We start from the raw sequence: 15,360 nt of genomic DNA, 5'->3' as shown, positions 1-15,360 counted from the left end.
GGAAAGAGCTACACAGGACAGAGTGGGCAGGGGTGGACATTCAGACCATTTGCATTCTCCCCAGAAGATTATCAGTAGCCCAGTCCCCTCCAGTCTTGTCTGTGAGTTCTTTTGGCATAATTTCCCCCTAGTTGGAATATGTAGGGTTGGAAGTTCTAGCCTCTCATCTTCTAGTCTGTCTGGAGACCAGCCCCACCCTGATACCTCCTTAAGATAAACTCATGTATAAGACTCATTATGTAGATAGCAAGAGTACTGACACTCAGGAACCTAAGGTCCAAGGTTCCTGGGAAATTTGTGCCATTACACCATGGCAAATATGTATTGGATGAATATCAGAGATGTGAGGGACAGAGCAGGTGGCGGCAGTGCTGAGTGGAGGGGTGTGTTAAAGACTAGGAGAGAGAATGGTACATACTGACTCAGTACTGCCAAACTTCTCCCGTGCTACCTGGTTCTTGGGTAATCCTTGTGGACTGCTCCAGGCCTGATCTGCTGTCAGACAAGACCATGTATCCCAGAATTCTTCCCCACCCCCTTGCTGATCTGGTAATTACCTTGTAGGAGCCTCTTTCTGACACCTGTCAGGGTCTCCATAGATGGAATTAGGCCTCTCCCCTTCATAGCACCTTATCTTGTCTGTTCCTGTTCTGGAATGTACCAGACTGGTGCATTGGATATAGAAAGTGGCGAGGAAGAATGCTAGTGGGTATAGAGGAAGCAAAAATGCCAGCGGCATGGATGTGCCTGCTTCAGACACATTCTGCTGTTGAGACTCTCAAGGTCTTCAAGGTATTGCTGTCCATGGGACACCATCAGCAGAAGTGTTGCCTAGTTTCCAGGGAGCAAGCATCCTAGGTGGGAAGAGGAGGCCCGGCCCCACACACCTGCCCCTGCTGTTTCTGGTCCACTCCCTTGGTAATGCAGCCTCAGGAAAGCTACACTGGACTATCAGGCTAAGGATGCAGATTTCTTTCCGGGTGATTTTTTTTTTTATTTATCAGCATTGTGGAAGGTCATGGAAATCAGAACAAACTCGAATGCCTCATAGTTAGTCTTTTCAGGGGTCCCTTATCTGAGCTCAGGGGCGTGGGGTGAAGCAGCTTCTCTGGCAAAGTGGGTGATGGTGGAGGGAAAGGGGTTGCAGGTGAAAGGAGGGGTTTCTGATCCTATGCTAGGCAGGAGTTTCCTGTGGGAGGCACTCAAGTGCCACTGAGGAATATACCAGCCAGGAACTCTTGGGCCATGCTAGCAGCCTTGCATCCTTTGTTGCCTCTTTGTTTTCAGAGCTGTTATGTTTTGGGTGAACTTTATTCTGAGTTCATTATGGAGTCACACACAGCTGTCACTTATAATGAGTTCTGTATCCCCTATATTTGTACCACCCCCAGACTCAGAGTCTTATCCAGATTGCTCTGTATAGTTTGCTTGTAGCCTAGCTTAGCCTTAAACTCACTGTGATTCTCCTGAGTCTGCTGAGTGCTGGAATTGTAGTCAAGGACCACCACACTGAGCTTTAGTGTAACTCTGTTTGCTTCTTTCCACTTTGGTGTCTTTTTTCCATCTGTGAATCTGTGAAATTGGGGTGTGCGTGTGCGTGCGTGCATGTGTGTGTGTGTGTGTGTGTGTGTGTGTGTGTGTGTGTGTTAGAGCATGTCAGAATGGTCCACAGAAGCCCTACGAGGGCATTGAATCTTTTGGAGCAAAAGTTGTGAGCTCACACAGGCAGTTGAGAGCTGGCCAACATAGGTGCAGGGAACTGGAACCAAATTTGGATCCTGAGAGCAGTATCTGCCCTTATTGTGTGGGCCCTGCAGCTGAAGGTGACTTTTTCATCAAATTAATGGGGTTAGAGATAGACGCTGTTGTTTGCCTCCAGAACACACCTGCAGCTTTTGTTAGAGCTGACCACTCCATTGGACACCCTGTGAATATTCAAATGCAAATTGCAAGAGGATTGGATGTAGGGTGAATGATGAAGCTCTCTTTCATTACTCCGGAACTCAAGGCTTTGGTGGAGCTCTTTGTAAGCTTCATCAACTCTGCTGGACCACCCTGACGACTGAGTTAATCAGCCCTACAAGTAAGCCTCACAGGAGGTCAGCTCCCACTGCAGACTGCATTCTGTTTGATTAGCCAAGTTCCATCATATAGCAACTGAGCAATACTAATTAAGTGCTGGCCTGTGAATCATAGAAAGGAAAGGAAAGACACTGGGAAAAGATGGCTTCTCTACTAAGCATGTAAACCCATCCCTGCCTCTCAGTTATTAGGCTTACATGAGGTATGGACAGGAAATCTAGCAATTCCACGCAAGCAGAGATGCAGCTCGCAAAGCATGCAACCTAGCCATCCGAAGATGTTCCGAACTCTTGATGAAATAGGAAGTTAAGTCAAATAATTGAGTTGTATTGAGATAAATCCATTCCTCCCCTACATTGCTTTTGGTCAGAGTGTTTCTTCAGGACCATGAACCTAGAGTAGGTCCCAAAAGAATGTGAACCTTGCCTATCATCTGATGATTGTCTTCAAGCTTAACCTGGGTTTCTTTGCAAGTGATGCTTTTTGAGCATTTCCCACTATGGAATTGCTTTCTTGGCTGCTTAAATTCTGTGGCCCTTCTTACCTAACACTTCATTATGATTCAATAGGTTCCACTATGAGAATGGTCCACTTATTTTGGCCAACTCTAGTTTTTTCTAAACCAATTCCCTGTTGCCTTTCTTCTTCTCAACCTGGGTCCTGAGCAGACGTGGGGGCTTCCTAGAAGAACTTGCCAGGGCTCAGGTTATCAGCACAGAGCAAAACTAACTTGTCCTCACAAATAGGAATTACTTTTAATTCCAGCCAGGGAGTTGGTCCAAGCTTACCAGCTTGCCTAGTCCAGAGGCTTCCTTGCCTCTGTGTAACTGGCATAAAACAGCAGGCAACCCCTTGAATCCTGCTGCCCTGTGTTGATCGGAGCGCTCCACATGAAGATCATGAGATTCCAGCGGCATCCCTGAATGGCTTAACTATGGAGTGATTAGGCAAAAATTCTCCTTACTCACGTGGTCAGCCGCATGCTGTGTGTATGCAGAGGGTCAAGGCAAACTCTAAACTACAGAAAGAAAGGGTAGGGATCACAATATACCAATCTCTGGGAGTTTTGATATAGTGAAAAATAGATTTAGGATAAACATGAGAGAATACCACAGCCTACCTGATAGGTTTATAAAATCCATGCTTTCCTGTAAGCATAAGAGGCACAAATGTATATTTATAACCCTTGGGGATCTTTTTTTAACTGCCATAGAGATATTCCCAGGGACAATTTCAACATCTATCCTTGAAAAAGCTATCTCAAGCAGGAGGTGCCCAGGTAAACAGACAGTAGCACTATATAGCACCAAAGAAATACATCTTCATTTGCTTCTAGAATGTTTTCCTTCAGCTAAAAATAATGAGATCTTTTATAATCTTATCATCAGGGAGAGGGCTCACCCTGCTCCTGGTGGGCTGCCTCACTGCTGTGTTGTCTCATTGCAGGATTTTCTGATGGAGACATTCATCATGTTTAAGAACCTCATTGGAAAGAACGTCTACCCCTTCGACTGGGTGATAATGAACACGATGCAGAACAAGTAAGTTTAGCCTGCATCCTGCATCCTGCATCCTGCATCCTGCATCCTGCATCCTGCATCCTGCCTCCATTGCATCTGGTGGCAGCAGTGCTATGGCTGGGTTCTCAAGTGTCTGCTGAGGTACTTTATGCCTTCTATGGTGCCCATGGTTATATGGAACTGTGGGCATATAGACCATGGAAGTGTCCTTATGCCAGCATGTGACTCTGCCACTAGGTCAGGCTGTATGTCCTGGAGCAGAAGAACCTGGGCTGCCCTTAGCTGCTACTGATATAACCTGAGACAAGAAGGATTCAATGGTGGCAGTGGATTAAGGTTGTTTGTGAAGTCAGTTTGGCTATAAATGGGGCCTGGGTGTACTTTAGCCCTTCTGATAGGTCTGTGTTTCTACTTGCAATATTAGTTGTGGCTTTGACATTTTTTTTTTTTTTTTTGGTTTGGGTGTGTTTTCATTAGAGTCCCATGTATTTCAGACTGCCCTCAAAACTGACAATGTACTTAAATCTAGCCTTGTACTCCTGATCCTCCTGTCCCCAGCTTCTAATCACTAGAACAACAGGTTTTAAGAGTACCACACCTGCCTAGGTGGCTTTGCCCTTTTGACCACCTGGGGAGTAATCTGTGTCAGCAAGGACCTTTCCTGAGTTCTGCTCCTCTTATAACAGTAGAGACAGTGCTGGGGCCTTGTGTTCCTCCTATGGCTGGATTTTCAGCTGACCTCTGACAAGGTTCCACTGAGGGAATGCTATGACCAAGGTCTCTCTTGGTGGGGCAGGATGAGGAGGTGAGTCCTGGCCATCAGGCTGAGGGCTGTTGCAGTCACCCCTGACTGGTTAAAACAGTGGTCTTATTCTCTGCTTCCATCCTTTCACCTACCATGCCACCTAGCCCTCTGCCTGGCTCTTGACATCCCCACCCTAATGTGGAAGTCAAATCCAACCCAACAGTCTACTATTCCTTTTTTGCCCTTAGGATTGATTTTTGTGATTGGAAATTCCAAATTCTTCTGGAACAGTACACAGTGCTTTTAATGGGTCTATTTTTCATCCAACAGAACAAAACGAATCAATATCAGTATCTGAAATAAATCCCCACTATCTTAGAACCATGTACACAAAGCATTGTACTGACTTAGGGATAGTGAAGCAACAATGTTTAAAATAGACCCCTGAACACTGTTGTTGGGTAGGAATAGTAGGTGTGGACTCCTTGTCATGATCCCAAGGGTGGACTTGGCTTCTGCTCTCTCCAGAAGGGCATCCATGTGCCAGTCAGTCAGTGCTCAGGTTGTGCATTCCATACCCTGAGTGGTGACTTCTCTAACAAAGCTCAGATATAATTGGTGCCCTGTAGTTGAGTCTCCCTTCCAGGGTTCACCAATCTGTTGGAGAGAGCATAAAATATACTCACATATTTATTTTTGTGATGCTTTAAAGATCAACAGGTTCTTTTTAGTTTTCAAGTCATCCTTGTATTACTTCTTCTTGCTACTCCATCAAACACCCCCTCCTTCCAAACCTCCCTTGGAGGGAGCCTCAGCTGCCCCAGGACTAAATGAGTCACTGTGGCCAGCAGTTCCATCCACACCGCACTGCAAATCTAGAGACACCGAAACTCTTTGGGACCATGCTGCTTTTTGTACAGCAAGGAAGTATCTTATGATCTGTGGTCCCCAGAGCTGTGGACTGACTAAACAATATCAACCTCCTCCTACTCACTGGATGTTCCCTGTTGGCCCAGCCATGTGATGGGCTACAGTGGGAAGGGTAGACAGCATCGAGTGTCCACTGTATTGTCAACTTCAACATGAAGACATCTTCAGTTTTGACTTGGTATGCTCAAAACTTCTGCTTTGAGGAAGATGACCTGAGAGGAAGAGGTCAGTCACTCCCATCCCATTGACAGACCAGGTTAAAGGTCACACATGTTTTCTATATGATTTCCTGACTGCCTTTGTTGTGTGTGCATATATGTATGTATGTGGGTGGGTGGGTCTGTTTGTCTGTCTGTCTGTGGTGATTATGTCCCCCATTGCCAGCTTTTCTCATGTCACTCTCCTTGTAGCTTACTCCAGCCTTCCTTCCCTCTGTACAGTACACTCAACTGTGATTCCAAGAAGCTTCCTGAGTCTGTATTTAAGTTTTAATGGCACAGCTGGACATGCAGTTTTACCACCCACAGCTTAGAAATCGACCAAATCAGCCTCTCTGGTCTCTTAAATATCCCTGTGCTCGTTTGACTTCTTCTGTGAACAAACTGCTCCTTGATGTTCAGGGCTCGTAAAATAGAATTAAAGACAGCACCCATTTGATGTGGTGCAGCAAGCTTGCAAATCAAGAATGTTGGGACTGCACGAAGAGCCCAAGGACAGCCACTGCATGGTTGCCATGTTACGACAGTAACAGGCTAGCAATGGCCTGACGTTATGGCCCTGAGCTTGAGTATGATAGTGCCAGGTGGCAAGATGACATTTAAGATAATCACAGCTCAGATGCAATCAGATTGTATCTGTGTGCTGGCTTCCAGAGTGCTTCCTAGTCTACCCCAAGCTTCATGGGTGCTGTTTCCTTGGAAGCCCCTTGGTGCCTTTCCATTCAGCAGCTAAGCTTTTTGGCTATCCTAGCTCTCACATGGCTGTCTTTTCTTTATTGTTGCTTTTAGTGTTTGTGGCACACCCCACAGCTGCACACTCTATCATGAAGTCATGGCTGTGTTAGCTGCTGCTGGAAATGTGAGCACTTGCCATGTCTCCTCTGGTCGTGGGCTTGGACTCGTTCACCCCAGGGGCACTGGGTTTGTGTACCCATTACACACACTAGGATTTGCCATGCATGGATCCTGGTAAGAGGTCTGCCTGAGGGACTTAATTCTCCCTCACCTCAGAGAAATGCTATGGTCTGCTCACATTTGGCTTGTGAGACACATTTCTACTTCGTGCATCTGGTGAGGAAAAGGGAAGTAATGGGATGGCTTTACAGCTTTGTAGAATCCAGTTTCCTGTTCGTACCGACTACACAGAAGGTACAGAACTGTTTCTGCATTTGCCAGTGGTTGGCACATGGTGACAGAATTTTTGAATCTTTAACCACTCCTGCTGAAATTCCCCCATGGGCCTTGCTAGGAGCAGGCCCTCCTCTCTCAGAAGGAAACTAAGCAAACTCAACAGTCTGTCCTGTTCAAAACCATCACTGTTGACAGCTGTAATTCTCAATGGTTTCAAGTATGCCTTCATGTGAGTATGCATCTTGTGTTTGAGTCTGGCTGGTTTCTTATGGGCTGAGTTGGGGCTTAGCCCATAGAGGAGACTGATTATAAATCATGGTACATATCATGCACACTTGGAAAGAGTGCTTTTGAAAAATCCATGGATATAAAATTATTGAGTAGGCTTGGAACTTTCTAGTAGTCAGCAATGGAAGTGCACTGGAAAGTAAGGCCTGGAGGAAGGCCCAGTGATTGCCAAAATCTCAAAGGATGGTGGACAAGGAAACAGTCGTTGTTATTCATCATGAGGGTCTTTCCCTGTGAGATGTTGAGCAGGAAAGTGGCAGAGGGAAAACAGCTGCTGAGAACTAATGATGCCTCCCACAGAAACAAATAGACACCTCTTACCAGTCAGTGCAGGGGCCCTAATAAGACTTGGCTATGACTAGAGTTGTTGGGAAGCGAGATTAACAAATGTAGTGAAACTTTTTTGGTTGTGTATGCTTGTCTATGTGTATACAGATGCCTGTAGAGACCAAGGGACACCCTAAGTGTCCTTTCTCATGTGCCATTCCCATCGATCTTTGAGACAGGATCTCTTACTGGCCTGAAACTCAACCCTTAGATCAGCAAACTGCAGACATCTGCCTGTCCCTGTCTCCCCAGGGCTGGGATCACAGTTACGTGCTATCACATCTGCCTCTTCTTTTTTGAGTTGTGAGAATTAGAACTCAGGACTTTAAGCTAGTAAGGCAAACTCTTTATTGACTGAACTATCTCCCTGCCCCTCCCCCCCTGTGTGGATTTTGCTGGCCTGCTTCATTCCTTTCTGTTTAGTGGTTGAACATTTGAGCACCAGAGGTCAGGTAGCAAAATAGATTATTAGCTCCCTTGTATCGGGAACTATGTAATCTTGGCATTTGTAATTTCATACTCTAGAATTTCACCTCTATTTACAGTTTGTAAGAATATGTTGTTTATTTCATGTATATGTGTGAGTTGTGGAGTATGACATTTAGTTTGTTTGTTTGTTTGTTTGTTTGTTTGTTTGTTTTTCAAGATAGGAATTCTCTGTGTATGTAGCTCTGGCTTTCCTGGAACTCATTCTATAGACAAGGCTGGCCTTGAACTCACAGAGAACTGCCTGCCTCTGCTTCCCAATTGCTGGGACTAAAGGCATGTACAACCACCACCTGGCTTTATTTTTTTATTATTTATTTTTATTTTATATGCATTGGCACTTTGCCTGCTCATTTGTCTGTATGAGGTTGTCAGATTTACAGACAGTTGTGAGCTGCCATGTGGGAGTTGGGAATTGAACCTGGTTCTCTGGAAGAACAACCAGTTTTCTTAGCATCTGATCGGTCTCTCCAGCTCTATCATGTTTTTTTTCCATCATGGCCTCTTGGTGATTGATCAGGATATGTTCGCAGACTGCTCCTAAAGATAGCACACCCCTCTCCTTATCCCTGGATGACTACAGCCCAGCCATTTTATTTGGCCTCCTCCTCCTCCTCTTCTTCCTCCTCTTCTAACCCCTCGTCATCCTCCATCTTTCTCTACTGATGCAGACAGCATTTTTCCATGGTGTATTCTCCGTGTGTGAATATAGCACTTAGGTCTTTAGCAACTGAATGTGCACAATACAAAACCACATCTCGTGAGTTAAGATGCCCATGCCTGCTTTTCCATGTAGCAATTTCTCTTGTTTTAAATATCACATATTTTCCAGCTCCTGGGTAAAATCCACCAGCTGTGTTGGCATCCAGATAGCATGGCATTGTTGATATTTCTGCCAGTGTTAGTCAGGCATGTGCCCTAAGCCTTAGGAAGGGGTTCCACTTTAGCAATACTGGATTTTTCTAGAGTACATGTCAGTGCTCAGGAAGGACATTTGTAGAGCCAGCTGTGAGGTAGCTCCCTACTGGTTTCCTTGCTGTAGAGGAACTCTGTTTGTTAGTTAGTCTTACTGTGCTGAGGGCTTAGGAAGGTGGGGGGTGGCGATAGAGGTACCTGCTCAATGGAGCCCAGCCTGAGGGAGATGGGAGAGTCTGGTGGACCCAGCTGGCAAATGTTGTACATATCAAGAGCCTGACTATGCAGCATTCCAGGATCCAGCAACCCTGGGCTTCTGACTTGACTTCTTTCTTCTTTCTTTGAATTTCATGGTCCAGTTATCTTGTTATTCTTTCTTTCTTCCTTCCTTCCTTCCTTCCTTCCTTTCTTTCTTTCTTTCTTTCTTTCTTTCTTTCTTTCTTTCTTTCTTTCTTTCTTTCTTTCTTTCTTTCTTTCCTTCCTCACTTCCTTCCTTCCTTCCTTCTTTCTTTCTTTCTTTCTTTCTTTCTTTCTTTCTTTCTTTCTTTCTTTCTTTTCTTTCTTTCTTTCTTTCTTCCTCTCTTCTTTCTTTCTCTTATTGACCAGGTTTCCACCCTTTGTGTTCCTGGTAGCTTAACAGTAGTTTAAAGCTCACTTATGAATTACTTTTTCCTTTTGTCACTTGTGTGTGCACCATGGCAGCATACAATGAAACTCAGTTGCAAACACTCTGGAAGGAAGGTTCCCTGAGGTCAGTGTGCCTCCTTTGACCTTGGCTCATACTCTGAGTCTGAACCTAGGTTCTTTCTAATGGTCTGGGCTCTGAAATGTGCCCCATCTGAGACTACAAGCTGTCCTCTAGGAGTCCCTAGTTTTCTAGCTCATTTGCCTAGTAAAGTCACAGGGTGTTTGTTCCTTTGAGATTGGCCATCTTGGTGTGCTGGGGTTTTCAGACAGGTAGCTTTGGGCCCAGGAATGAGGCTCAGATGGCTATGTTCAGAATGCACCAGCAATCCCGCAGACTTCATATCCCTTTTCCTTTATCCTCAGAAGCTTGTGGAAGTAGAGGACAAGGGCATGAACTCCTCTCCCTCAAAAGCTTTTGGACCTGTGTGTGGTATGGACAGTATAGCAAAGCCAGCTTTGCCAAGTTGTGGGAACTGCCAAGCCACTCGCTCTACCTCTGGAAGTTCTCTTCCTCCTTATTATGCTCTTTTGACTATTTTTAATTATTTTGCTCTTTGCGTAATTGAAACAAGCCATTTTCTGATTTTACCTGGTTGTTTATAACTAATTTATTGCACGTAGCATAGATATTTTCTACCAGTGAGGTTGATTCGAATTGCCTCTTTATTTAATTCCGAGATGAGAAATCAAACCGTTCTTCAAGAGCTCCCAGTGATGAAGGGCTCTCGGGACTCTTACTTAGGGACACTCACTTCAGAGGGAGTTTGAAAAGGCAGCATCTGCTGGAGAATGCTGAGAATGCTGTGCACACCTCTGCACCATGTTGTGAACTGCCGGTGACTTTATCTCTGTCCCCTTGGCCCTCGGCAGTGGAGGATGCACTGTACTTCATAAGGGCAGAATCCAAGTGTCCTCTGTCCAGTGTGTGGAGCCTCTCTAGGAGCCAAACAAACTGAAGGGAAAATACTTCTTCACAGTCATCTGTTACCATACTACCACCTCAACCACCACCCCAACCTCCCAGGTTAGACCTGTCTTAAATTCTCATTCATTACAGTCTTTGGACATAGAAAAATCTATACAGTTTAAAGGCCTCCACTGGGTGAGAATGAAGGAAGACCAGGTGAGGAAACATTGATTATAGCAGAAGGAGGAAGAAAAAAGTTTCAGGTCAGTTCAGTTTGGATTATGGAGTGGATGAGACACAGTGTGGATTCTATAATGGAACGCCCTCTGAAGCAGATGAACAAAACAAACCAACAAAATACTTGAAGGGAACCAAAGCAACAAACTTGTTGGGTGACCTGGCAATGCCTCAGGTATCCTTTCGGTGGCTAGGTAAATAGAGATTTTTTTTTCCCCTAGAGGACAGGGGGGCGTGTCCATATATACTTTGGCTGCTGTATTTAGGGATAGAGGGTTTCTGGCATCTACTGATTGTAACTCGGGGATATTCCTGACACACCTCATAGAATAAATAATGGCTTTTATAAGTAGTCTTGTTCATGGTGTTCTATTCTGGCAAGAGAAACACAGCTTAGATGAAAAGGATCTAGGAGAAATTGTGGGAAGGGAAAATATGACCAAAGTATACTGTATACATTTCTTCAATAAAGATTATTTAAATAAAAAAAAATGAAGAACTTGACTGAGGTTTAATGTAGGAGACAGCCACTCTGGGTGGAACCATCTCTATGCAACTGGGGCTGGACTGCGTAAGAAAGATGGCTCAACATGAACCAGAGTAAGCTCTGGCAAGCAGTGTTCTTCCTTGGTTTCTCTTTCAGATCGTGCCTCTAGTTCCTGCCTTGACTTCCCTCAAAGATAGAGTGCTATTCAGCTGTGTGAGCTGAAATAAACCCTTTCCTCCCCTTAGTTGCTTTTGGCCCAGTGCTCTGTCACAGCAACAAACAGGAAAAACTCCAGCACCATGCCAGTCCACACTCCTCCCCTGGTCAGCTTTGATGAGTCTGGTAAATTTACCCTAGGCTGTAACTTCTTTATTAAGAATTGGAACAATAGTCAGGTAGTGAGGTGGGACAGATACGCTGACCAGAAGCTGATGACCTCTGAGCTTTAACTCTCTGTTACCATTCAGGGACCAACAGCTGATTGCTTCTGGCAATGAACTCCTGCTGATCAGTGAAATTAGAAAAGAAACTTAGTCACTCGGGATCTTCACACTTTGACTCAGGCTTCTCCCTGACCTTGTTAGATGCTCAGGCGTTCCTTAAGTCTTTGTGAGCCAAAGAGAAAAGAAAAAGCAGAAAAAGAAAAGAAAAGGAAGAAAGTCAGGTCCACAGACATAACTGGATGAAGCAGAACAGAGCTACAGCACCACTTTATTGTTGTTCTTAAATTTTATACTTTCCTGGCATAATCGATCAGATGGTTTTTAAAGCATGTTTACATTCTATAAGTTCATAGTAAGCTTAAGACAGTAGTTCATGTCACAGGTCAATAAAACTTAAGGAATTACAGCAGAATTGTTTACATGTCTTTCCATTGAGACTAGTACTTGACTAAACAGTCATTATCTGCTTTCTAGCTCTTTAAGTTCATTTTAAGTTTAAAGCAATAATCTTTATGTCATAAGTTAACATTGTTTTGACAAGAGACAAATCATCTGCCTTGTGTCTTATTATTTTGAAGTCTTATATAGAAAATCTAGTTCATCACTTACTTTCTGTCCTTGCACCTACAATAAATTGCCCATTTCCAGTTTATGACCTTTAGTTACCAGATAGTGGCCTCATTGCTAACCTGAAAGGGTTGTTTTCATCTATTGTAAGTTGCTCTAAGCCTGTTTTCTTTTCCTAGTGCAATTATCCCATGGCACATGAAGGTTTACAGAGCTCTATTTGTGGCTTTTATTCTATAAAGGTTTTGAGATTACTTGTTTCGGTTTAGGAATTCTAAAATATTATTATCCAGAATTATGAAACCATCAATTCATTGAAACTGTATTATTCCATGAAAGTACATCTTCATATTGATTCTGCCCAGTATGGTGAGCTAATGCCCAGGAGTCAATAGGCTATGTAATAGTGGCAGGAAAGGCACATCTACAGTGAGAAGGAATCCTGGGATAAAGTCTCTGAGGACCCTGCATCTCAGAGCGTACCCGTCACAGCCATGCAAAACCTAAGTTAACATTGTTTTGTCAAGAGACAAATCATCTGCCTTGTGTCTTATTATTTTGAAGTGGACCATGTCCAGAAAACTCACTTGCTTGCCATAGTTTTTCCTAGATGGCTTCTGACAGGTGGCCACCACAGCAGCTATTACCTTGGCCATATTTCTGAATGTAAAGTAATATGTCTTTGTTCCTCTATATCCAAGAAATTGGCCACAGCTATTGATCATTAGAAACATGAACGCTTCCATGGAAATGGAAAAATACTTCTTTCATTCATCAAAGGTGCATTATGAAGAAAGAAACTCTTTTTTCCCATAAACACACTCATTTCATATGACATTTAAGTATATTAAATTTGCGAACGTATTTGATTTGTAATTAAGTCAGCCAGTGATGTTGGCTCTTGTCTTAGTCAGGGTTTCTATTCCTGCACAAACATCATGTCCAAGAAGCAAGTTGGGGAGGAAAGGGTCTATTGAACTTATACTTCCACTTTGCAGTTCATTACTAAAGGAAGTCAGGACTGGAACTCAAGCAGGTCAGGAAGCAGGAGCTGATGCAGAGGCCATGGAGGGATGTTTCTTACTGGCTTGCTTCCCCTAGCTTGCTCAGCCTGCTCTCTTATAGAACCCAAGAATACCAGCCCAGGGATGGCACCACCCACAAGGGGCCCTCCCCCCTTGATCACTAATTGAGAAAATGCCCCACAGCTGGATCTCATGGAGGCACTTCCCCAACTGAAACTCCTTTCTCTGTGATAACTCCAGCCTGTGTCAAATTGACACACAAAACTAGCCAGTACAGCTCTCTTCATTGAGGTAGTTATATGTGGTTGGCTGGGATTGATTGGGAAGCTTATTGTCTTATGCAATTGCCCATTGTTCCCAAACATAGTCTGTGGAATTGTGGAATTGTCTCAGCACTGTAGCATGTCAGAGCTACAGGCTCTAAGGATGGCTGCACTCTGGCTTCAAATGAAGCTCTGAGATGTTGCAGGCTAAACTGGTTACCAGAAATGTATACAGCAGAGCAGGCTAGAGCCAGTCTTGCTCCTAGGCTGAGAATGGTGGGCTAAGACTCCTCCTGCCTTCAGTGCTCCTTAGGAAGATCCACTGAAGTAGTGAAAGGCATAGATGGGTCTTTACTGAGGACTGGAAACAGGAGTCACTATTGTGCGATTGAGGTAGTGTTATAGATGATGCTTAGTTTTGGTGATAGTATTATCACTCTGCAGAACCTTTATTCCTGTCCTCCCTTTTCTCTGTTTGTCTCTGTCTCTGTCTGTCTCTCTTTCCCTCTTTTTCTTCCTTCCTTCTGTGCTAACAGTTCTTTATATTCTCTCTCTCTCTCTTTCTCACTCTCTCTCTCTCTCTCTCTCTCTCTCTCTCACACACACACACACACACACATACGCGCAAAGAACCTTGTAGAAGCGTGTGTGTGTGTGTGTGTGTGTGTGTGTGTGTGTGTATGTATGTATGTATGGGCTACAGATACTTTTCTCAGCTCAGTAACTGCAGTGCTTTCTCTCATCATAATGTTTCTGTTGGTTGACATTTAAATTTTGTCTTGAAGACTTGCAGAAAGACACTGACTAGAGTCACCTCTGGTAGCTGTCCAGATAGTGAGGCTTCACATTTCTCCAATGCAGTGTCTCCAAGACACACTGTTCTTACATTGAGTTTGACTTAAGTACTAAGTGTAAAAGTCCATAGTTGTCTGCCTGCTGGTCACAAGGTTAAAAATAAGGCTGAATAATATGTCATCTCCATCTTCAATCCAACCTGATCCTTGTCCTCAAGTTCTCAAAATTTAAATGTAGGATACATCCCAAATCTGTGAAGGAATTGTAACCATGCCCCCTACAATTCCTTCAGAGGATCAAAGTGTGAACAAGGAAGGCAACGTCTTGCTCCACATGGGCCTCTTTTACATGGTATTCACTGGGCTTTATATGAAACTCTCAGCATGACTGTGGGAATACTGTATCTAGATATTTTAAATCTCTCCAACAGTCTCTGAGGCTGAGGGGTGCCTTATCTACCACACAGTAGGCACTCAACAGTGCTTATATGACTGCCAATCTAAAGTAATGAGTGTCAGTAGAAATCCTTCTCATGTGGCTGAGGATGACCTTGAACTTCCGAGCCTCCCTCCTCTACCTTCCAAGTGCTGGGTTTATTGACATGGAGCAGCACAACTCTTCACACTGTGCTGAGGCTTGAACTCAACAAGCATTCTGCCAACCCAGTGGCATTCCTCATGGGAAAGATCAAGAAGTCAACTGATAAGTCCATGAAACCCTCTGTGGCAGATCTTCTACAGGAACGACGTATGCGTGCTCTCTTATGTTTGGGTCCACAAAGAAATTATTGTAGATACCAGTATGCAAGGAGCAAGGACTCCTTCTTACGCCCCTGACAATCTAGTAATAAATGAATTTCCTTAGCTGAAAGTTGTCCCAAGTTTACCTGAGGCACCTTCTTGCAGATCTCAGTCTGTAAACCTGGCTCAGATCATCACCGCTGCTGCAGGCCTGGGAGCTGCAGGGAGCTGCTGGCTGCTAGAGCTGGTTGCTTCATGGTTAACCTTTCCAATAAGGCATCAAAGAAGGGTTTTTACTTAATATTGTACCTGTCAAATTCCCAGAGCTGCGAGTAAATTGAAGATACAAATTATGTTGTAAAGTGAAATATTTTGTGTTATTCTACAGTTTAGTTGATTTAGGAAGAAAATGAACTCTGACAGCTTGATCTTTTCAGTTCAGTGGATTCTAATGGTCCAAAACAAAAGCCCACACTGCAGGCTCTTCTTCCCTTCCTGTTTATGAGCAGTGTGGCTGCAAGCTCTGCCCGTACTGTACATCCAGGGAAACCAGCTCCATGCTGGGGA

General features: G+C 44.1%; 1 protein-coding gene across 1 annotated transcript in view; it reads left to right on the top strand.

Moving 5' to 3' along the window:
* The window catches only part of Dock1 (dedicator of cytokinesis 1), a 510,172-nt gene that overhangs the window by 329,651 nt on the left and 165,161 nt on the right, over positions 1-15,360 (top strand). The window contains exon 29 of the mRNA XM_052196505.1: positions 3,529-3,623. Coding sequence (XP_052052465.1) covers positions 3,529-3,623 — 95 coding nt within the window. The remainder of the gene's footprint in view (positions 1-3,528; positions 3,624-15,360) is intronic.

Source organism: Apodemus sylvaticus, chromosome 1 (genome assembly GCF_947179515.1).
Source record: "Apodemus sylvaticus chromosome 1, mApoSyl1.1, whole genome shotgun sequence".
Lineage (NCBI taxonomy): Eukaryota > Metazoa > Chordata > Mammalia > Rodentia > Muridae > Apodemus > Apodemus sylvaticus.
Note: the sequence above shows the minus strand (reverse complement) of the source record. Positions and strands in the feature narration are given on the sequence as shown.